Genomic DNA, 22957 nt, shown 5'->3' with positions numbered 1-22957 from the left:
TGCCCTACGGGCCATTGAAGTCCCCAAACAGCTCATGTGAATATGGTGTTACCGTGACATATTCAGCCGCTGCCGTCTCCATAAGGGGCTGTATGTTGATCTTTCAGTCTGGTGTTATTGCAATATGATCTGTCGCAGTCTCCCCTCAATGGTATAGGCGGAGGCTAGTCTGGTGTTATTGGCACACGTGCCGTTGAAGTCGCCCACCTGGTGCTCTTCTCACATGAAGCACGACAGTCTCCACTCTGCATTGTTGAAGGATGATTAGCGAGTCCGGTGTTATTGTTTTATGAAACGTTACAGTCTAAATCGTGGTGATATTATTAAATGAGCCACTGCACACTGCACAGTCTCTTATCTGGTGTTTTCGTCACATGAATTGTTGCAGTCTCTGAACAATGACCACACTCCCACAGTCTGATGTTACCATTGCCGTGGTCTGATGGCGCTACACGGGACACTACGGATTCTACTTTACCCGTACAATGACCGATGCAACAGTCCCTGACCTTGTTACCGTTGCATGCATTGGTGCAATCTTCCAGTTTTCAAACCGTGTCGGAGATACCGTTGTGCGCATGATATTGCGGTTTCCACGCGTTCGTACCACGATGACGGTCATATTGCACGCGCCTGTCTGATATCTACTTGCTTAAATTCTCTCCCTAAAGCCAGTAAGTTAAGTGATTTGATGCTAAAAACTGAACAAATGGTCTGGAGGAAAGTCATCCTCACACGTGTACGACGACCATTCCCTTTTTCCCGCATTGCGTTGTGAACCAGCTGATACTAGTAGTGTGTGTAGTTAGTGGTGTGTACCGTACCGAGCATTCGTTTACAACTCCAACGTATATCCGTCGTGCAATAAGGATTTTGGAACTTCTCCGTGACATGAGAGGCATGTCAAAAACGTCATTCAGGCCACGGGATAACCTAGAATGTTCTAGATGGTACATGATGGAGTCGTTGACCCCGCGTGCAACCCCACTGTCACGAGGATCAGCCCGATCTCTCTGATGGAGATTGTATTGAGATGATACAACAGCGGCTCGCTCTGACCAGCCATTCGCAGTTACCGGGTGGGTCATCCCGAAGAGGCGGCCTCTGGCTGAGAGTTGGCCGGCACTTCCGCCGCATCCCGTGCCAATCTGAATCGTCTCCGAGGGGTAACGCTCTCCGGCCGACGGCGCGGATTCAGTGCAGCTGCGGCCGGTCTCGGCGCGGTGTCTCAGCCCTGCCGGCGGCGGCGGCCGGCTGCGCTGAGTGCCGGCCGGCGGCGGCGCGGGCTGACCAGCGCCGTCGGTCGCCGCGGCCGGCACCTGTGCTGCAGCGGCGGTCATGGCCGCACCGGGAGCGCTGCGGCTGCTCGCGCTGCTGTGGGCCGGGGTGGCCGTGCTGGCCGGCCGGCCCGGGCCCGTCCTCTCGGCGCAGACAGGTGAGTGGAGAGCCGGCAGTGAGCCTCCGGGCCCCCGGCTGACCCGGCCGCTCAGGGGGCGATGACCGCGACTCAGAGGTGGGCGCCCCGCAGAAACACGCGCCGCCGATCATGCTAATGGCGTGCCGTTGTCTCCGGCTCGATGGGCACCCCACAGTACGCGCGGCACGCACAGACTGCCACCGATGTACCGACAAGACTGAGCGCACCTCGGATAGGTCACTGGCCAGCCCCGCCTCCCCCGGCCCCCGTGTGCTGATAATCTGATGCAGAGTGTTTGGATAGAGTTGGCACTCATCTCACTCATCTCACGCAGTAACCATTCATTTTCTGTTATCTAATCGTATCGTGGATCTAGGTGGGATCGGCGATCAACACGTGGAAAGCGTGAGGAAAGGCTGGCGTAATAATGACGCGCATAAAATTTCATTCGTAAGTGTATTCCGAGATCTCCGAGAAAATAATCACCGACTTATTTCCTACCTTTCAACAGTAAAATGTTACAAGTCACTTGTGACAAGTGGTCAGTTTAAATTCCATCCAATAGGAATGCCTTCTTGTGTCGCCCTGCAGTCTCTAGTTTCCATGTGCTACTGAGGTGTGCGCTGTTGCAGTCTCCAGCATTTGTGTTACGTACAAGAAATATTGGCTTTCAACAGATAGTTGCATCAGGATACTTGCATTTCATGAGAATCATCCAGCCGGCCTGATGAAGCTCATAAAATGTTACCATCAGTGTGTGCAAATATTCATAAGGTGGTTTCCCTGAATTGGGTATTCAATGGCTGAAAGGCATTTAAATCGTTCAACGTCGAAGCATTGGGCTCAGATACTGATTTAATCACAAATGAATGAAAACTTGACTCGTCGAAAACGTTGATAACGTTGGGTCGTGTCGGAAAAACAGGCGACATTATCGAGTTTATCACGCAGGAATACACTCAATGTACAACCAATGGATGGGAAGTCATTGACTGGGGATAGATGACAGTGCGTTTCCTGAAGAGTCAACAGCCGTACGAGGCGACACGGCCGAGGATGCTGGGAACGGGATGACTGGCGGATGGCTGCGGGCCGTGGGCCATCTGCCGCGCCCCGTCCCGATCGGAGGCTATCTCCAGCACCTGACCAGACCCAACAGCTGTGAGCCGCGCTCAGACACCCACAGTGTCACAATTACCGCGGACAAAGCGGACCCGTCAGGAGAGCATCTTACGAGCAGCGGCGGGCCATTATAAAACTGCCAGTCATTGAGGGCTCTCAGCGTACAGAGCCAGTAGCTTCAGATGACACTCGAGCGCCATTGACCATTGTCAGCTCGGTCGTTACGGCCACTCGAGTACACTCGAGGGATGTTTAGTGGCAGTGAGAGACCAAACCCTGTCATTAGTGGTCTGCTGCTGTTAGTTTTTGGTGGCCACCAGTGATACACGGTGTCGTTATCGTCAAACTCACTCAGCCGTGTTGTATCGCTCTTGTTGAGCCCAGTCAGTGGAATTGTTTGTCTCATGAGTTATGATATGTGCCGGTCGGCCGCTCACTGTCGAGCTAGACCGTCGGCCGGCGGTCGGGGGCCGTCCACAGGTCCTGCTCAGCGGGCCAGACGGTGTCGCACTGCCGGGGTCACCGCCGCGACCGGTCGGCCGTCGGCGTGTCGCTCTGCCGGCCCCACAGCCTCCTGGATTACCGGCAGCGTGCATAACTAGCGAACGCTGACTCTGACCGGTATATACCGCGCCATAGTGAACGGCTGGCTCTGACCGGTACCACGTCACTAGGCAGCAAAAAGGAGGTTCACTGATGTGCGACTGAATGAGAAGAACTATGGACAGTGCGCTGTCCTTACCATTGATTTTCTAGGACAGTGACTTATCTGGAACTTATCTTCCTACTTATCTGCAAAAAAAGCATGCTCGGCAACACACTTGGTACACATCCAGCGAGACCAAAAAAGGCTATGAGACCACAAAAGTCAGCATTTCGGTGTCCAGCTGACGCTGGGTGGGTAGCGAGACGGAATATCAATGAAGCTACCTCGCTTGTTTTCTCGGGAAACGGTGCCTCCTATTGAGAGGCCGCCCTAAAAATATTGCCCTATTTTACATTGTCGGACAAAAACACTCGGCGGGTGGGCGGTGGACTCGGCACCTCCGCGGCGCGCGGCGGTCCTGTGGGTAGGGTGTGTGCTGTGGGCCGGCAGTCGGCGGCGGGGAGGGCGCGCGGTCGGCGGGGAGCGGCGCGGGGGAGGCGGGGAGCGGCGCGGGGGAGGCGGCGCCGGGCGCGTCTTCCTCCAGCGGGAGGGGAGGCGCCCGCCTGGCCCACCGCATCACTGACCTTGGCTGGCCGTCCATGGGAAAAACGCCCACCCGGGGCGGACAAAGGAACGACCTGCAAACAGACCGTGTGCGCCGCCTCGGCCGAGGGAGGGCTCCAGGGAGCCGGGGCAGCGCAGACGTAAACTGATAGGGCCGATCACTTTGCGTCGGAGGCCAGGAAGTTCTGGCAATTACTACAGCGGGCTTCTCTGCAAAAAGCTGGCGAGTGTCGACAGGTTGCACTTCATTTCCATGAAGTTAGTCTCCCCGGGTGTTTATGAAATTTACGATGTGCGTTAAACGCCCTAACGGCCCATGCCAATTATCTGGTAATTGTGATAAATTTTACCGAATAGGTATTCGAAACCATACAATCATCAGCTGTTAAGCGAACTAAGTTCCAGCAACTGGGTCGGATGAAGGAACATTAGCTGCTTGTTGCAGCTCGTCCGAGCGACTGGATCATCGCTGCAGATGAAATTACTACCGTGGACAGCAGTGTAGACTGCGGTGCAGCAGACAGCTAATAAGTAGGTAGCTCATCATCTCACCCCTGGCCTCGCCCTGGACCTCCCTGGTGCACATTGGGTGAGCTCTGTCATAGCAGAAGGGCAGCGTACCAACTCGTTTCAGACTTGTTCAGAAAGGGGAGCGATTGGGTGGAAGTCCGTACAACTTGACTGCATCGCACCGTGGCCGTACAATTTCAGACACATGCTACGTACTCCATGCGTGTATGTACTATATCACGCCCATCAAACCAAACACGCACCCTCCTAACGTTTGACTCTCAACCGGCAAGCCCATCTCACATACCGTCGTCCAACGCCAGACACAAGCCTCCACCGCGCAACTCCCTCCCCCTCCCTCCACCGTCCACCACCGGCCGATCTCAGTCGAGTGGGCGAGCGTTCCGCTATGAATGGAGCGTGACCGGTCCCCGCCGGGTGGCACTCATTCATCGGAAAAGTACCGGGTCATCCTAGTCACAGCGCCCACACGACGCGCCCCCTCCCACGCTAAAATACACAATGAATGACGTGATGCTATCTTCCCGACCCCAGGTGGGGAGGTGACCAATGTCACCGTGGAGGCGGCCGCCGACCCTGCCGACTCTGTGGTAATCAGCTCCGCGACTGATGAAGCCGTGGACGAGCTAGTGGACCAGGCGGACGGGGATGTGGACGAATCCGAGGAGAGTGACCGCTCCTCAAACCTGGCAGCGCTGCTCACCAGGCGGAAAGGTGAAAACAGCTCGCAGCGTTCAAAGTTGGTTAGGGTTTTGCTCCTTAGACCAGCACCATAATTAGTCAGGAACCGGCTTCTCTTACGTCGATGTGCAAACCAGTTAGAATGTGGCATAATGCCGAGTACTTTAAGAAAGGATTGTACGGAACTGTTTGCTTCAGCTATCCGGTCTTCCTAGCAGGGAAGTTTAGCTGTGTGACGACGTGTGATGGGCTACTTTTAGGCGCCACCCAGCGCATAGTCTTGAGGTCCTGTCGGACTGGCCCCGTTTTTCGGTGTTTCGAGCCCCAGCTGACCGTGTGTTGGGGCCGGGCCCCCAGCTGATCTTGTCTCCCGAAACGGGTGCTGCTCTGTCCCATCCCGGCCAGTGAGAAGGCCGGTCGGCTGATGGGCCGTCGGCCCGTCTCAAGGCCCATAAAACCGTCACCGACCGGTCCACGATCCACCCTAATGGCCAGCGACCCACCACTCCAGAGCAGCAAACAAATGGGAGGGTGGTCCGGAGAACTGTTCAAAGGGCCGGCCGCTCTCGATGGAGGGTGTGGGGAGGTGAGGAGAGGGGAAGGGGCGCGCGGCTGCTGCTGTGCCCTGACCGCCCCTCTGCCCGCGCCCCCAGCCGGCTGCACGTACGGCGGTCAGCTGCACGCCCCCGGCGCCAGTATCAAGTCGACGGAGCCGTGTCTCAACTGCACGTGCCACCCGGTCTCTCTGACCATCACGTGCCACCTGCGCGTGTGTCCCACGTACCCAGTGCCACCGCCGGCCGGCTGTTTCCTGGTGACCAGGAACGGCCGCTGCTGCTCAGAGCTCATCTGCGGTGAGTCAGTCTGCCGCTCACAGCTATTTAGGTTTATCGTATCTTCAACCTTATGCATCGCCCATGAACGAAGAGCCGGTGCTTTACAGGTTGTGATCCGGGTGAAAAACTAGATGCTGCAGAACTTCAGAAATATATTTCAGAATGGGTGTTCGTCATAAAAAAACGTTGAGAAGCTAGCTTCATCTAGCATATCGACCATCACACCCGCCTCACCCTTCCGTCCCAGACCACGACATCAACACCGTGCGCCGAGACCAGCGGCGGGACGACCTGCCGTCGGCAGAGGTGGCGGATCTGGCCGCCAAGCTCCAGCTGGGCAACTCCACCGGGCTAGCGGACCTCCAGGGCGGAGATGGTGAGAGCGGCACACCCACCGCCGGGCTCAACTAACTGACTCGGCTGAACAGAAAGCACTTACTCATAACGTCACCAAGGTGTAGCATAATGCTAATGGCATGATGTTCCAAGCTAAGCCCATGCTAACACGCTGTTTTTGTTGGAATGTCCGGCATTGTTTGTCTTCCCTGCATGTCTCAACCCTCACAGATGTAAAACTGTGCTCTGTGTGTAATTCGCCACTAACGTTGTTTATAGACTGCATCGTTAACATTCGCGTCGCATCCTTGTACAGTGAGGCCTGTCCCAGCGACAGCCGGCGATGGATGCCGGTTCCCCTATCCCATCCCGGCGACCGGCCAAATGCCAACCTCAGTGGCGCTGCAGCAGCCGGCTCCGGTGGCGCCACCTAACAGTCCCGCTGGGTCCGCGGGGCTCGCTGCGGTGTCCCTGGATCCGCCGGGTCCTCTGTGTGGGTCCGTCCATCTGACCGTACTGGGCCCGTACGACAGGCAGCTGCACGGTGGCCGGTACTGTGTACGCCGACGGCTCGGCGATGCTGACCTCGTCGCGGTGTCAGTACTGCTTCTGTATCCGCGGCCGGCAGCGCTGCGTCCAGCCGCGCTGCACGCTGCGGGAGGAGGGCTGCCGGCCCCGGTACCGGGCGCTGGGCACCTGCTGCCCCACCGACTACGACTGCAGTAAGGAGGGAGTGACCCAGTCTGACCTGACCTGACCTGAGCTGACAGACAGGCGGACAGCGGCAAAATATGGCTCACAAACAGCCGGGATGGCCGATAAGGAACGTAGTTTTTGTGCATTGCTGGATGCAACTTGTGCATTATGTCTATAGTATATGACACACGAATAGCATACTTCGCAACAAACTACGTTGACGACGTACGCATGTGATCTTTGGTGTAAATATGTACACAAATCTCGTGTCTGGCATTGCTTGTATGCTTAAACTAACCAGTAATCATATTAAAACCTCATCAGCGCTACTAATATCGTACCAGCAACCTGATTTTAGCACTTACCTGTATGTTCAATGCGAACGGAAGTAGAACGAAAAGATATCGAATGTGGAAAAAGATACTGGCTAAAAATTTGGAGATAAAAAACTAGTCCTTACAGTAGAATAATAGTGGAAGCACTTGGCGCGGCCATGGTCAATTTCTTATTCAGCAGACGAATTTGCCCGTCACCGTCAACCAATCCGTATCTAGTTGGGTGGGGTTATAAGCCCGATGAAAGTTGTTTGGCATTGATGAACACCACGTTCCTATATTTTTTCAGAGTCGGCTACTACGACTACAACCACCACCACAACCACCACCACCGAGAAACCATCGCGAGGTAATGGATGTGTTCACATTCCAGCTGAACTGGAGCAGTTTAGTAAAAGAGGACAAATAAAATAAAAGAAGACAAACCTTTTCGTCCATTCTATTTTCTAAATGTTATGGAATTCGAAAAATATGCAATGTATGAGTAATGTTTACGGCTGCCACCTATTCATTCTGTCCGTATGGAGCGACCTATAAGATCAACGTCACGGAGTTGTTTTTTGGCCTCATCTCTTTTCAGTTAATCGACATGGATCAGTTGATTCCAATAACGCCCCCTCCCCTCCATTCTCAGACTGCACCATGCGCGGCCGGACGTACCCGGAGGGCTCTCGGGTGACGGACCTGGCCCGGCCGTGCCGCTCCTGTTTCTGTCTCCGTGGCCACGTCCGCTGCGCCCCCGTCCAGTGCTCGCCGGCTCTGGAGGGCTGCGCGCCCATCATGGAGCCCGGAAAGTGCTGCCCCGTCTCCTACAACTGCTGTGAGTAGCGCCTGACGGCTGGCAAAGACCACAGCGGCCCGCTCACTAGCGCGCGGTGTGCGGCGTGGGCCGGCTGGTAGGTTATTATTCCGCCACTAGATGGCAGGCACGTCGGCGCCTAGAGTCAGACTGTGCCGCAATGCCCGGATCGGGAATAGCGGGCGGGCCTTGAAGTCCATGTTGATTTAATGAGCTCACAATTTAAGCAAAAGCAGAACTCTTGGTGATAACTCATTTGAATATTCTATTTTGTTACCACCGTGTTCTAATGATAGAGGAACTGATTGCTCCAAGCCTGGCTTGGAAGAGAACAAACGCTCTCCGTATTGATGATGTAAAACTGAACGTTTTTCGTCTATTTCCAGCGGCCAGCCTGCCTGACGCCGGTCTGGTGGCCCGCACGACCCTGGATCAGGAGGACTTGGATGAGGATATAGAAGACGAAGACGTCACCGATTCACTGGCACAGGTAGGAATTGGAGGACTCATGCCCCGACACAACCAAATTTCGTTGGAAGGGGAGGGGGTGAAATGATTGACCCAGTGCTAATCGCGGTGTTGCGAAGTCTGTGAGCTCTTGTGCTGATAGCTTATGCACTTAAAATTGATCAAGATCAAAAGTTTTTTTTTAAGTAATCAGTAATGGTAATTAAGAATAAGAGCAGTGTCACTCACACCAGTGTGATGTAGATTGCCAGGAAACAATGTCAGAGAGCGAAGGAAACAATACCGTTTTTTTACGGGGAGCTGCTCCGTGATCAGTCGTTACTTACCAAGAACAGCGGACATTTATTGATAAGGACAGTCCATTCTGGGCTGGAGCCCCTGTCAATTCATGACGTAACATGGCCCGTGTGCTGAGGCATAGCCTCCGGCGCCCGTACAGGGTGGAGTATTTTTCCATCCGCACCCCGTTACCGGGCAGGATGAATTGTAATCGCGCCACAGTCTCCGAGATCATACCTGACCTCCGAGCCAGTCCCAGAAAACATTGACCGCGGCCGGCCGGGCCCGCAGCGACCAGCCCAGCCGGAAATATCCGGATTTATTTGGTGTTGCCATTGAGCGGGATGCCGAGTCACGGCGTGGGGACAGCGACATCCCTCTGATCAGGCGCAGGTCGCCTGACGAAAACACCGGCCCCGGTGCGCAGTAGCCGGGCCTTTGTTCACCTGGCGAGCTGCCACGACGACACAGACCGTCAACATCAACAGCGAATGAGCCACGCTTTGAAATAATCAAAATATAGGTTTCCGACAAGACGGAGAATAAGCATGCAACCCTACACAATGAACCTACGAGTATGAGTTCATTTACCTCTGTATCTGTATACGGTACATGTGGTGTGTGTGTAAAAACAGCCGCAGAATCTACAGCTAACCAATATTTAGGATAGACGGCCTTCCTCCCTAGTCACAAGTCTTGTGTCCCTGTGTGCCTGATTCCCCGGGAACTACGGACGCTGACCCGTGCCCCTGTGTCTGCAGGCGGTGGAAACTGAGGAGCCCGACACAGGTCGTCCGGTCAGTTTCGCTCGCTCAGCGAACCCAGCACCGGCGGTGAGTTCTGTGACACGCCGTAAACAATCTGCATCCAACGTCCGTATCAAACCTGTCAGTTTATATTAAATGACAACTTGGTACATCAATTTGCGAGGCATCCTGCTTCATATATGTTTCAGTGTGCTAATAGCAATTTGAATCACCAGGTGGTTGTTACAATGCTGCTTCCATACATTTATCTGGCCCTGTTCCTAACACCGGCCGGACTAAGTGAAGCCGTCATACCCTGACTGACGGCAGCTATTCTCCTTCCCCACAGGAGGAGGCGGTCGGGGTGGGCTCGGTGGTCGCCGTCGACTACGGCTCGGTGCGCCCGGCCCCGGCCCGGGCCCCAGCCCCGCAGTGGTCGGCGCCCGTCACCTTCCGTCTCAGTGTAAAGAGCCCCGGCCTCAAGGTGTCGGGCGGCCAGCGGCTGCCGCCCTGGTTCGACCGGCACGACACCGGCCTCCTCACCGCCAGGGACCTGGTCCTCTCCGGTAACGAGATCGCCAGTCGGCGACGACAGCTGCGTGTCGACGAGCTGCCGGCGGCTGAGACGGCGGCACCGACGGGTCAACAGGATGGCGCCGGACACGCCGCACCGGCTGACGAGACGATCTTAGACAAGAGTACACTTGCCGTCTCTGGAGAAACTGAAGCAGAGAAGACCGCGGCAGGCGATATGGTGGACGTGGAGGAGGGCTCTGGTGAGGCGACTGACGTCGAGAGCCTGGCGGCGGAGGACTTACACGCCAACCCTACCCCTGCCATTGAAGACGCGCCCGCCGACCCGGCCCCAGCGGAGGACGCGCCCTCCGCCCTTACCCTTTCCGCTGAGGACGTAGCCGCTGACCCGGCACCGGCGGTGGCGCCGCTCGGCGGGCCGGTAATGATGACCGGGGCGTTCGCCGGGTTCTCCGGGCACGTGATCCCCATCCTGGCTGACTCGGAGGACGAGCGGCGGATCGAGGACGCGCTGGCGGCCGCGCAGCAGGAGGACGACGTGGAGGGCTCCGGACTGGCCGGTCCGCCGCGGCCCGAGCTGACCGTCACCAACATCATGAAGGCGGTGCTGAGTGAGATCGAGTCCCGCCAGTCTGCGGTGCAGACGATCGTGGACGAGCCGGGATCCGAGTCACTGCCGGGGCAGGCGGCGGCGCCAGAGACGGGCAGTCAGATGTTGGAGGGGACGGCCTTCGACGACCCAGAGGTCGGTCCGGCGGACTCTGACGAGATGCTGCCGGTCACCCTCAGCTCGGCAGAGAAAGCAGTCTCTGCAGCGACAGACGATGTTGAGGGTAGCGGCGCAGAGCAGGATGAAGCAGAACATCATTCTTCATCTGTTTCCGATGGCAAGATCGCGCAGGAGCAAATACTTGTAGAAGAAAAATTGATGCCCGAGGAGCATATGGAAATTAAGGCGGAGAAGCACCCTTTTGTAAAGGGCGGCGAAGCGAAGATCGAGGCAAACGATACTAGCGAAAAAGTGATGCAAGAAGTTCATAAAGGCGCTGAACCAGAGTCTGCGTCCGAGCACGAGCCAGAGCCTGAGTCCGAGCCTGCCTTGGAGTCTGAACCAGGAAATCTGGCGGAAACTGAACCAGAGGCCACGTCCGAGCCTGAACCAGAACCAGCATCGGAACCTGAACCAGAACCAGCATCGGAACCTGAACCAGAGCCTGAAACAGAACCTGCAGCTCAACCAGATCAGGATCATGTGTCCGATTCCAAATCAGAATACGACCCCGATGATGAGCATGAACCGAATCCAGAACCCGAGTCAGAATCAGAGCCATCATCTAGCCCAGAATCCGAATTCAACTCAGAACCGAAGCCTGAGGCAGAGACGACTACGGCCAACGCTGAGCCAGAGCTCCAGTCTGCGCCGAAGCTCATACCTGAGAAAGAACCGGAGCCTGCCCTTGCATCACAGTCAGAGTCAAAGGCCGACTCAAAGTCCAAGACCGAGGCTACATTGGGGTCGAAGTCAGAGCCAGTACCTGATCTTGAGTCAGGTCCTGAGTTCACGCCAACATTGGAGTCAAGAACAGATACTACACTCGAAACGAAAGTAGATAAAATGCCTGAACCAGAGTCACAATCAAAGCCCATGACTGAGTCTAGTTCTCAATTGGAAGCGGAGATGAAGTCTGAAGTGAAGTCAGGATCGGAACCAAAGGATGTAACCGAATCTGGATCATCTTCAGAAACGGGCGAAGAAACAAAATCAAAGCCAGCATCTGAGCCAGAGTCAGAATCCTCATCAGAACACCAGGATAAGGCTGAACAAGAGACCAAAACACCAGCAGAGCCGACATCCCAGTCAGCGATGGACCCCGAGACGACGGAACTGACACCCGACGCCGACGTTCCGCCCGATACAGTGGTCGAGTCTCAGTCTGCGTCTGCTACTGAGGGAGACACCGGCCCTGCTGGGGCAGTTGAAGGAGCTCCCGAGTCAAACCCTGATGCTAAAGGTGAACAAGAACAACTTCAACCCGAAGATACTGCCGAGACAAGCACAGCCTCAGAAGCTGCTGGGCCGGAAATGCCCGACCAGAATATCAAAACCAGGGAAAACAGCGACGCGGGCGGTATGACCGAGGGTAGCGACACCGGCGACGACAGCGTCCCGTCTGACCCGTCAGAAGCCAACGAGCCCTCCACGGAGCCGACCACGCCCCCGACCTCAAGCACCACCACCCGGCGGCCGCTGCGGCCGCTCGGCTTCCTCTCGATCCTGGACCTGCTCACCGGGCGGCGGCCCGTCTCCAGCCTCCCCACCCGGATCCCGCCGAGGGCACCTCTGCGGACCACCCTGGCACCCACACCCGTGCCGGTACCGACGGTCCGACCCACTCAGTCGCCGTTAGCAGGAACCTCGTCAGAGACGACCGGCTCTGAACACTCGGAGCAACCGCTGACAGGGTCAGGTCACGAGGGGACGGGCCACCACAGTTCTTCCCCGGTCTCTGCGGAGCCCGGATCAGAACAGAGTCCCATTCGGCGCACTGAGACGGATGGCAAGGAATCCCTCCCGGAGGCTGAGGTTGCACCTCCAGGGAGGCCCGTAGCGAACACTGAGGCGGCGCCGGCTACATCTTCAGCTCACGTGCCAACCAAATCACCCCGACCGGCACCTAGCACGACCCCGCGGACAGCACCAACCACCACCCTTCGGCCGGTGCCAACAACGCCTAAGGAGCGGCTGGCTCTGGACGTGCTGCAAAACACCGAGTTCGAGGAACACGAGCTGCCGCCAGCACTACCCAACCTCAGGTGAGCAATGCCCAAACCTCAAATGAAAATTACTGCCGCCTGGTATATGTTACAGATGCATACCTTGAACTCTTGCGAGTCCCCTAATGACATCCATCCTAGCAAGCTCTGGCAAACTGACTCAGCCTGCTAGCGTGTTTGAGATTTCACAAGCGCACACGCTTTGCTTATACCGCATCGACAAGGGTCTTGAGTTACGTCCCAGACAAACGTTTGCGCCGTAGCGCTGACCGTCTGTATCCGCCGGTCTCCCCAGGATCATCCCGTTCGTGGCGGCGGACGCCGTGGTGAACCGCTACCCCGAGGAGCTGTCGGCGGAGAGTCTGAGCAGCCGGTTCGGTCTGACTGCCGCCGACCCGCCAGCTCAGCAGGACACCCGCGCGCCGCCAGGTGAGGGACAGGACCAACCACATCGCCAGGCAATGGAGGGAACCGGACAGGGACCAACTACACCGCTATGTAGCACAAACTGTTTTCACCCAACGACTGACCAGTCGCTCTCGGCGCCTTCCCAGACTGGTGCCGCGTGGAGGAGCGGCTGTACCGGCACGGAGAGCTGGTGTACCGGCCCGAGCAGCCCTGCCGCACCTGTCGCTGCTACCGCGGACGGGTGCTCTGCCAAAACACAGAGTGTCCGCCGGTGCCCGCCGGCTGCCGAGCGAGGACACGGCGCGGCTTCTGCTGCCCGCAGATCATCTGTGGTGAGTGAGCGCTGAGGGGGCATCGAAGGCTCGGTGCTCAGGGCGGGAGAGGATCGATAGGGTCACTGACTGTCAAACAGAGCGGCTTAGTCTTGTTTATGCTGCATTTGTTCAGTGAAATTCCTGAACTGCAATGATTGGCGACTGAAATAACGACAGTGCCGTTAATTTTCACTCAGGTTGAGTTAGCTTGTCTTGTATCGTTCCGTCCATTCACACCATTCCACTCATCGACGTTCCACAGCTGAGGAGGTGACGGAGTCGGTGGATGAAGCTCTCGGCCCGGTGGGAGAGCTGGCGGGCGCCGTTCCTCCAGTGCCTACCACCAGGGAGCCCGTGTTTCCTACTACGAAGCCCGTGATTACTACCAGGAAGCCGGTGTTCACTACAAGAGAGCCCGTGGCTACGACAAGAGAACCTGTGATCACCACCCGGGACCCGGTGTTCGCTACCAGGGATCCGGTGTTCACCACCAGCGACTCAGTGTTTACGACAAGAAGGTACGTGTTCGCTACCACGGCGGCTCCGCCGCTGCTGCCGCCGGGCCGGCGCCGCATCCGGCCGAAGCCGGCGCGGCTGGCGGACGCCCTGGCCTCTGCCAGCAGCACCACCACCGAGTCGAGCCGGCCGGAGACGGCGCTCGACAGCCTGGCCTTCACGCGCGGCGGCGGGCCGGCGGCCGCGCTGCCGGCGGGCGACACGGCGCCGCTGGTCGGCGACAAGCCGTCCCGGCGGCCGATCCTGCCCCTGTTCGGTCGGCCCGACCGCACCCGGTACCGACCGCGACCGCGGCCCCGGCCGAGGCCGCGCCCGGCGCCGGAGACTACCCCGCCGCCGCCGACCACGGCCCCGCCGGTCACCACCCAGCCGCCTCCGCCGTCCACCCAGCGGGTCACCGAGACACCCGCCCCGGAGACACCAACCACCAGACGGACCCCGCCGACCACCGAGAGGGTCACCAGGAGGCCGCCGCCGCCGACGACGACGACCAAGGAGCCGCTGCCGCCGCCGGAGGAGCGCGTGAAGAGGCCTCCGCTGCCGCGGCCGACAAAGAGGCCGACTCCGCCGCCCATCGAGGAGACCAACGATCTCGCCACGGGAGGCGACCCGTTCTCCCTGTTCGGTAAGTGAAACTTCTTAGGGAAACTTCACAGGAGAACAGGAAATCGTCTTGCCAGCATCACAGGCATGCATCACATGACTTCATGCGTGCGTGAGATCATACAAAGGTCTATGTTCGTAGAAGTACTGATCGCCAACTTTCCAAACTTAAACAGCACTTGAAACAGAGTTCCATTTCTGAAGTCATGTCCCACACAAAAACAATCTCACTGTCATATCGTCCCCACCACCCACGGTACCCAACAGCTGACCCCTGTGTCTGCCCCGCCAGGTGCGCTGAAGCTGTCCGGGTGTAACATCTTCGGCCGCATGTACCGACTGAACACGGTGGTCGCTGAACTATCGGACAAGTGCACCGAGTGCCGGTGTACCTCCACGGGAGTGACCTGCCGCCCCACCGGCTGCTGAGTAGCCGCGGGAGCGGAACGGGAGAACATGGTCAGCGAGACTGGAGCGGGAGCGGAGCGGAGCAAGAGTCGTTGTGGATGGAGCCGAGCCGGAGCCGGAATCGCGTCTGAAGACGGACGGGATCCGAGGTTTACGACGTCAGAAACCAGATGCATAAGCTCCAGCCGGGAGGGAGGGGAACTGAGCCATGCATTCCGGGCATTATTGTGAGATCGGTCTATGGTCGTGTGTTGTTCTGGTCTCAGAGGCACTGGCGTCTGTACGCGTCAGTCCGCCAACCGAGGGTTGGCCGAGTGACTGCCGGGCATTAGAGAGCTGTTTTAACAGACATGAGAAGCACTTCATAGTGACAGTGATTTTAAATACAAGTTTTATAAACACCCTCTGACTTTGGTGGCCTCCAAGCAAGAGTGTGGAGGTCATGGGCGCCATCTCTTATTTTTTATCCACTGTTTTGCGGTTACAAGTGTAATACGAACACCAATTCACGGCTTTTATCTCCCCCTCTCTGCCTCTCTATGTTCTCCATATGTCCCTATTTCATGGAATGCCAACAAAAGTAGAAATTATCTATCCAATAGGTACCGCCACAAAATAATCAACAAATGCCGTAGTCGCCACGCTAAGCGCGGAGAACAGTCGTTTAGAAGGGAAAAGAGGCGGGCGAAAATGTCGTCCCCCACCCCATCGACGTCAAGTAATTGGAAAATAGCACCATCCCGCCGTGGGTATCAAAATAAAATGTTCTGTGGGTTCCTCTCAAAATTGAGTTTTCGCTTCGCCCCTGGCTACTGGCTAAAGGCTATTCAAGATTGAAAATGAGATTCGTTATAAAATAGGAGATAACATAGCCAAAAGCATGCAAATCCGGTCAGTCTTTTAAGGTAGGTATCAGTCACAGACACGATTAATAAACCGAGGTCAACGGTCAACATCGGGGCAGACTGCCCGCCCCGTCCAGTGTCCACACCTTGATCTCGTCTTGGGGGTTACTGCGGCCTGTGTATCTACCCGCATCTACACAGCACACAGATACACACAGAGATGTAGCTGTGCCGAGCTCCCCGAGCAGCCCCGGTCTCAGAGGGTCCCACTGCTCTGTTTTCTCCGAGCGGCGCCAGATGCCAATGCGGTGTCACGCGCCGTCCGACCGTCCGTGGGGGTATATAGCGGCCCCCGGCGGCGCCGGCGGCACACCGAGACCCAGACCAGCCCCGCCCGCTGCTCCCCGACCCACACAGCAGTCAGTCAGCCATGGAGAAGAGCGCCCACACGGTGATCGACGTGGCCGGCTACCTCGGCAACATCCAGCTCCGCCAGTGGCCCCAGGTAGGTCAGTCGTGAGGGGACCGACCGCCCCTGAGGTGGGAATGCAGGGCTGAAACCCCTGCAGTATGCAAAGACGCCCCCTGGTATTCTGGTCTACGATTCTCTGCCGTTTCAGTACGATGCAACGATTCACTACCATTTCACTTCGATTTCTTGCCGTTTCAGTACGATTTCAGGCCGTTTCAGTACGATTTCAGGCAGTTTCCGCGGTACGATTTGTTTGTTTGTTTGTTGGGGGTCAGGGGCGCGCCGACCGCGAGGTCATTTTGCGCCCATTGCGCGGTACGATTTCTTGCTGTTTCAGTATGATTCCTGCCGTTTCAGTACGTGGGCACGCTGCTGGCCGGTCTCACGCAGCTCGAGATCGGCATTGTGATGGCCTTCTCTGCCGTGCTGTTGCCGCAGCTGGAGGCGGACGGGGTGGAAGTCTCTCCCGAACACCAGAGCCTTCTCGGTGAGTGGTCCCCTGGGGGCGGCCGCGCCACACCACCCAGGACCCTCCCGGCAACCGCGGCACTCAGGGGAGAGAGGGACACTCCGACGCCCCCGGAATTGTCAAGAGTAGTCACCGCAAACGACTCGATAGATGACCTTCGTTAGCCACTAAATAAAAGATAAAAATAAAGCTACATTAACAGCAGCTACTGACATGTAATTTATCTATGGATGCCCAATTTGCAAGCACGTAACTTCAATTTTTTATCAAAAGGACTCTTCTATTAAGCAAAGACATGAGCAAGCATTTCTTGCTTAAAGGAAGGGTGCCACCTTTTGGACACAACGCAGTTTTTACAAGATTAGCCTCACATGAACCTAAAAACCGGCTTCACTTACCTATGCTCGAGACGGTCAGCATTGAATCCGCACGTGAAGTTATCATTTGCGAGTTTTGCTGCCAGCATTCGGGCAGGCAAAAATCTTCAGCACTATTTCCTCGTCGTGTTAAGGGTATTTTATAAAACATGAAATCAGCAAAGGTATGTATAAAAGTTATACTTTTGAAGCATGTTTTATCATTTTGAAAGGGTATATTTTTTCTTTATGGTATACACTTAAGTTTTAAAATTTTAATTGGGAAGTTTTTCTAGTAAGTTGCATGAAGGGTGAAGGGTTCCATAGATCTCTTAAGCATTGTAAAGGAAAAACCTTTACTCGACTTATTTGATGTTCTTTAACTGTTGGCAAATATGGCCAACAGTTACCTACTTGGTTACCTACAACTTAGTTCAAATCATGTTATCTTCTTCCTTTTTATTTGTTCATCTTTTTGTCTCAGTTGCGCCATCAATGCAAATGGCAGAATGATATGTTGCCATGACAACAGGATATGCCAGCCGTCCTAGCTGCCACATCAAACGACCTTGAGTTGTAGTGGTGATATAAACAACGATCTTTTTTTTGGCCAATGTATTAAATGCAATGTTTCGGTTTTTTGTATATTGTGGACGCGCTAACCACGTCTAAAAATTCAAATAAGTAAAATAGATTCATAGAACAAAAATTTCGGAAGGTGGCACCCTTCCTTTAATAAACATAGGTATTCTTTAAACAGTTCAAAGGTAAGAGCCTCCCCGAAGCAATTGATCCTGTTTCCTATTTTTACGAAGCGACCAGCAACGGACTCGTCACCCCAGAGGCGACAGAGCCGTGCTGGTCCAACACCACTACCTATACGAACCCGATGGTGTGTTCCCGCTTCGAAGTCTAGCTTCGCTTCATCGGTCGTTTGTGGGTTAGCTAGGATAGGCGATGCATTGCATGCCTTGCATCGGTACAGGTCATTGCATGCCTTGACTGAGTGCTGCGTAGGGTTTGACGTGCTGCGGGGACCCGGAGCGGGCACCCGTCTAGAGGGCCCACGGGTGCGTCTCGCACCGACTGCCGAGGTCGGCCGTAGGTCCTCCGTACCTGTTAACCCATGTCGTGCTTTTCTCTGTATTACAGCGTAGCAAGTGTGCAGCAATCGACAACGGGAAGGTTTGTGTTTGGAGTTTAGTAGGAGAGGCGCCAGAGGGTTCGCCCACTTCACAGCTACGTTAGACAAGGTCCAGAGTCAAAGTTACTAATACTAGGTCACTTCAGCTATCCTTTAGATTCACGAATCAAGGGCGGGACATCAATAGGGGCAAGAGGGACACCAGTCAACAGGGACATGATTAAACCACTGCTAACTAATTGGTATTCCCTGATACCAGCTATTTAGCAATGGCGTACCTGCACTGGATAAACGGTCACACATTTCCACCGTGAGCAATCACATTACCGAGTTTTTTATGCAATTAGTTAGCTCTCCTGCCAGAAAGAAAGGATTCAGACTTGGGATCCGTAGACACAAAAAAGGCGCTGACTGTGAACAAAGTATGTGGCAAAGACGGAAGGAATTAGGAGCGACCAGAAGGTCGACTCCGAGGCTGATGGTCGGCCGACTGCAGCGCTGGGGCCGGCCAGAAGACGCGGAGCCGCGGCCGCTGCCAGCGCCGACAGCCAGCTGAGAGGAAGGAGGACGCGCCGGCGACTCTGGAGGGCCCAGCCCCGCCGCCGTCCCCGGTGGGCACCGGTAGCGCGAGCGGCGGCCGAGCGGCGACCACCGGCGGCCGGCCGGCGGGATCGCTCCCTCGCGCTCCACCGACACCCTAGGCTGGTATCTACCATCGACAGGGGAACAGAACCATGCATGCTTCCAACCCCACCGTCTGCCCGACTGCGGTAGTTAACCGTCTCCTCTCGAGCATGTTTTGGAATTAACATGTTGCAACAGTAATCAATATCATACTAATGAAGCACTTGCAAAGCGCTTCGCTGATACCAATGTTCGGTTACCTAATGCTGAGACCCACTTTCGAATAAGCCTTGCAAAATCGTTTTGAGAAAAACAAAAACGACAGGACAAAATGCACTAGGTCAGTTTATTGAGCTGTACCTATTTCAGCGCCGTCTCTCTGATGAATTGCAGCACCTATCGTTTACCACTTACCGCCATACCCGCCGAAAGACTTGATGGCACTTTTGGAATGGTAATGGGTAGGTATAGTGGTAAATTACTTCTCAATCTGTCATTGATTCTCCAAATGACTGCAGTCGGGCATGTCACTCCTGTATCCTTTTATGGAAGGGTTTATCCAATAATGGGGATTAGTTAATTGACGCTCTAAATGTAGGAATGACAACATGTTTCTTAAAATTTGATAAATACGGAGGCCAAACGGCTGAAAAAGTGGAAGATATGAATTATATTATGAAGTGCAGACAATGTTGTCATTTCTACAGGGGCGATAGCTTTGCAGGTGAAAGGCTAGGTAGTTAGAGAAGTGTGCATGCACAAGAAGGACGCCTCCCACTTGCCCCAAAACCACCCATGCAGACATCCCATCCCATAATATGACCCGTATGCCTCCCACATTGATTGCGTCCAATCGTGGTGTTAGTTAGGTTAGACGATGCATTGCATGCCTTGCATCGACACAGGTCATTGCATGCCTTGACTGATGGAGCTATTTAGGGTGTGAGTCGTTTTGCCGAGGTGGTCGGCCCCGCACCGCGCTCAGTGGAGGCGCGCTGCCGCCGCCCTCCGTTGGCCTTTTCTCGGTCACGTGCCGGCCGGCAGCACATCGTTACATAGCGTGCTTTTCTCTGTCTTACAGCCTAGCCGGTAGCGGCGCCCGGCACCGGAAGTCTGTTGTGAGTTGCGTTAGTTTAGCAGGCCACAGATTCGTGCGAGCATCGCATGTTGGGCCTTGCGCCAGTTGTTTGCAATGTAAAATGTGTAATGTGTAATGTGTGTGTTGTGTTACTGTATTTGTAAATGTGCTCAAATGTTCGAGGGTAGGTTCCATTGTCAATCACAAAGTCTCGTAAAAAGAAATGACTGAGACATCTGTGGGAAGGGAACTTTTTCAGTGGGTAAGGCTGAGAATGCCACGGAGGGCTCAGCAGCGTCAAACCACCAATTTGCTGATGGCAGTCAATTAACGGATACCTATGCACCGCAACCATATTTGATTTCCTAATTAAACCAAAATTTTAAGGGTGAATGATTAAAAGTCAAAAGATAGGTCAAAGGCAAAAAGATCGCAAGATAAATATTACAGATTTCAGCAATTTCTTATCGATCCTCAATCTTTCCGAAGCCATCTCAGCCGTGTAAATGTGATCTCATGTGTGCCGTGATGCAATGTCAATATCATGTCGTGATAAAAAATCGACGCAATATATGTTCAACAATTCGCCAGTGTCCATTCATATGCGAGGTAAACCGGCTACACCGTTATTGCAAAAAATGTCTTTCATCATGAAATGAGAGCGCTGAATCCCTCGATTCCTATCCTGTTTAGCGTTTTAAGCAGCACCGCGATTCTGAGAAAAGTATCCATATTTTTACCCACTTCTCGTCTATTTTTGCCTTCCTGTGTCTCTTGGTCCAACCTTTTCGCCAATAGCTGCTCCCATCAGTCCCACGCCACGCTTGAACAGGTCTAGAGATATGAAGTGCACCTCCTAAGACACCATCCTCTAAAGCAAGCGGCACCTAACATCTTCTCCTCTCACCCAGCCGACTAAAACTGAAGGAAAGAAGGCGGAAGGTCCCACCAGAGACCGACCGCACTCAGTGTGCGGTCCCCACCCCGCCCAGGGCAGAGATGGCCCGCCTCCCGGACGCCGGTGCCTGCGCGCTGACGCCCGCCCGTGTGTCCCCCAGTGTCCATCACCACGGCCGGCATCGTGCTGGGCTGCTCTCTGAGCACGGTGCTGCTGCGCTACATGGGCCCGCGCCGGCTCATGATGCTGCACAGCCCGCCGGCGGCCGCCAGCTGGCTCCTGGTGGCCGCCGCCAGCGACATCCGCCTCGTCATCGCCGGGAGGCTCCTGGTCAGCTTCTTCAACGCCGTCACGCTGCCCTGCTACCAGGCCTACATCTGCGACGTGGCTGTGCCGCGGCTGCGGGGCCGGCTCTCGGCCACGCCCGAGGTGCTCTGCTCGCTGGGCGTGCTGATCGGCTACGGCGTCGGCTCGGCCGTGCACTGGACGCACATGGCCGCCATCCTGGGCGTGCTGCCCAACGTGCTGATCTTCGCCGGCTTCCTCTGGCTGCCGGAGTCGCCCAGCTGGCTGACCGCGCAGCTGCAGTTTGACGAGGCCGCCGAGGCCGGACGCTTCTACAAGGGCGACGACTACCCAGTGGAGCGCGAGATCGAGGCCGCCGCGCGCCGCGCCGAGAAGAGCGAGCGCGTGACCGTGCGGGACGTGCTGCGGAAGATGGCAAACCGCGAGACGCTGCTGCCCATCCTGCTGGTCACCGGCCTGTTCGTGTTCCAGATCCTGTCCGGCATGCTGGCCGTGCTCAGCTACGTGGTGACCATTTTCCAGATGGCGGGCACCTCGCTGGACGAGTACATGTGCGCCGTCATCATCGGCGTCACCCGGCTGGCGGCCAACGTGCTGGCCTCCGGGTTCGCCGACCGGTTCGGCCGGCGCACGCTGCTGATCGGCTCCAGTCTTATGTCGGCGCTCAGCCTGGCCACGCTGGGGGCCTACTTCTGGGCGCAGCAGCGCGGCCAGCTGGCCTCGGCCGACAGTCTCGGCTGGGTGCCCGTCACCGCCCTCATCCTCTACATGGCCGCCGCCAACTTCGGCATCGGCCCCGTCACCTGGATGGCCATGGGGGAGCTGGTGCCGGCCAGCGTCAGCTCGGTGGCTAACGGCGCCATCCTGCTCGTCTGGGGCGCCGTCTACTTCGGCGTGCTGCAGGCGTTCCCGTACCTGACGCGCTGGCTGGGCGCGCACGGCACCTTCTGGGCGTTCGCCGCGTGCTGCGCCGCGCTGGCCGCCTTCGCGGCGCTGCTGCTGCCGGAGACGCGCGGCCTGGAGCTGCACCAGGTGGAGACGCTGTTCGCGCGCCGGCCGCCCACCGACGCCAGCCAGGACAAGAAGGCGGACGACCTGCGGGAGGTCCGTCCGCGCCACGAGCCGCTGCCGGTGCAGCGTAACGCGCTGCAGCTGGACCGGCAGCAGGTGCAGGAGCTGCGGCAGGTGCGCCGGCGCACCGAATCCTGCATGGCCGAGTTCCGCACCCCGGCCGCCAACTAGAGCCCACCACTCCAACCGGCAGGGCCGGTGGTGCCTCAACACACACTGGAGGTGGGTCCAGCTCACAGTTCCACCGGCGAACAGTTCCAACTGTAGTGGGCACAGGGACGATACCCGCGGTCAACCGCACCCGCGATACCCAATATCATTAGACGTTAGGGAAAGTGCCGAGGGAGAAATGCACGTCGTGATAAGCATTATTGGTGGTCTCATGGTTGTGCTTGTGAGCTAGAACACACACAAACTGAAAGCAGTGGCGTATTTAATACAAAGGCAGTCCTGCCTTGAAACATTATTAGGTAGGCTTGAAGAGTGGCAAGAGCGGCGAGTGGAATAAATGGAAAATGTCGGTTACATGATGTATCGAGTGTGAATTGGTTGCGCTATCGGGAGCGTAGACAACAAGGGCATTTGCGCATGCTAATTTTACGCATGAAAAGTTAGGAGTTCATAACCAACTGTCGTGCTAACTGCTAATGTTAATTCAAAATTCGCTTGGAATGTGTTTC

At 56.0% G+C, this 22957-nt stretch overlaps 2 protein-coding genes across 3 annotated transcripts; both read left to right on the top strand.

Annotated features, from left to right (window-relative positions):
• The first annotated feature begins 1332 nt into the window (after positions 1-1332).
• LOC122367217 (mucin-5AC-like) lies at positions 1333-15417 on the top strand. Its single transcript, XM_043340130.1, has 14 exons — positions 1333-1435; positions 4815-4994; positions 5615-5815; positions 6045-6173; positions 6667-6855; positions 7454-7513; positions 7799-7984; positions 8350-8453; positions 9472-9543; positions 9806-12804; positions 13061-13194; positions 13320-13505; positions 13750-14628; positions 14899-15417. Exons 1-14 carry the CDS (start codon positions 1339-1341, stop codon positions 15033-15035), a joined length of 5553 nt encoding a protein of 1850 aa, XP_043196065.1. The 5' UTR covers positions 1333-1338; the 3' UTR covers positions 15036-15417.
• Positions 15418-16225: 808 nt separating this feature from the next.
• Positions 16226-22802, top strand: LOC122367214 (facilitated trehalose transporter Tret1-like). Of its 2 annotated transcripts, XM_043340126.1 has the most exons (5): positions 16226-16364; positions 16689-16818; positions 18309-19001; positions 20006-20042; positions 21061-22802. In XM_043340126.1, the coding sequence occupies exon 5, from the start codon at positions 21123-21125 to the stop codon at positions 22446-22448; it is 1326 nt and encodes a 441-aa protein (XP_043196061.1). In that variant the 5' UTR covers positions 16226-16364; positions 16689-16818; positions 18309-19001; positions 20006-20042; positions 21061-21122; the 3' UTR covers positions 22449-22802. The 2 variants fall into 2 exon arrangements, with proteins under 2 accessions (XP_043196061.1, XP_043196060.1); XM_043340125.1 differs by lacking the exons at positions 18309-19001; positions 20006-20042 and having other exon boundaries at positions 16232-16364.
• The last annotated feature ends 155 nt before the right edge of the window (positions 22803-22957 follow it).

This window comes from Amphibalanus amphitrite, unplaced genomic scaffold (genome assembly GCF_019059575.1).
Source record: "Amphibalanus amphitrite isolate SeventyFive unplaced genomic scaffold, NRLGWU_Aamphi_draft 000858F_arrow, whole genome shotgun sequence".
In the NCBI taxonomy this organism is placed as follows: Eukaryota; Metazoa; Arthropoda; class Thecostraca; order Balanomorpha; family Balanidae; genus Amphibalanus; species Amphibalanus amphitrite.
The sequence above is the reverse complement of the archived record's forward strand: the minus strand, read 5'-3'. Positions and strand labels throughout refer to the sequence as shown.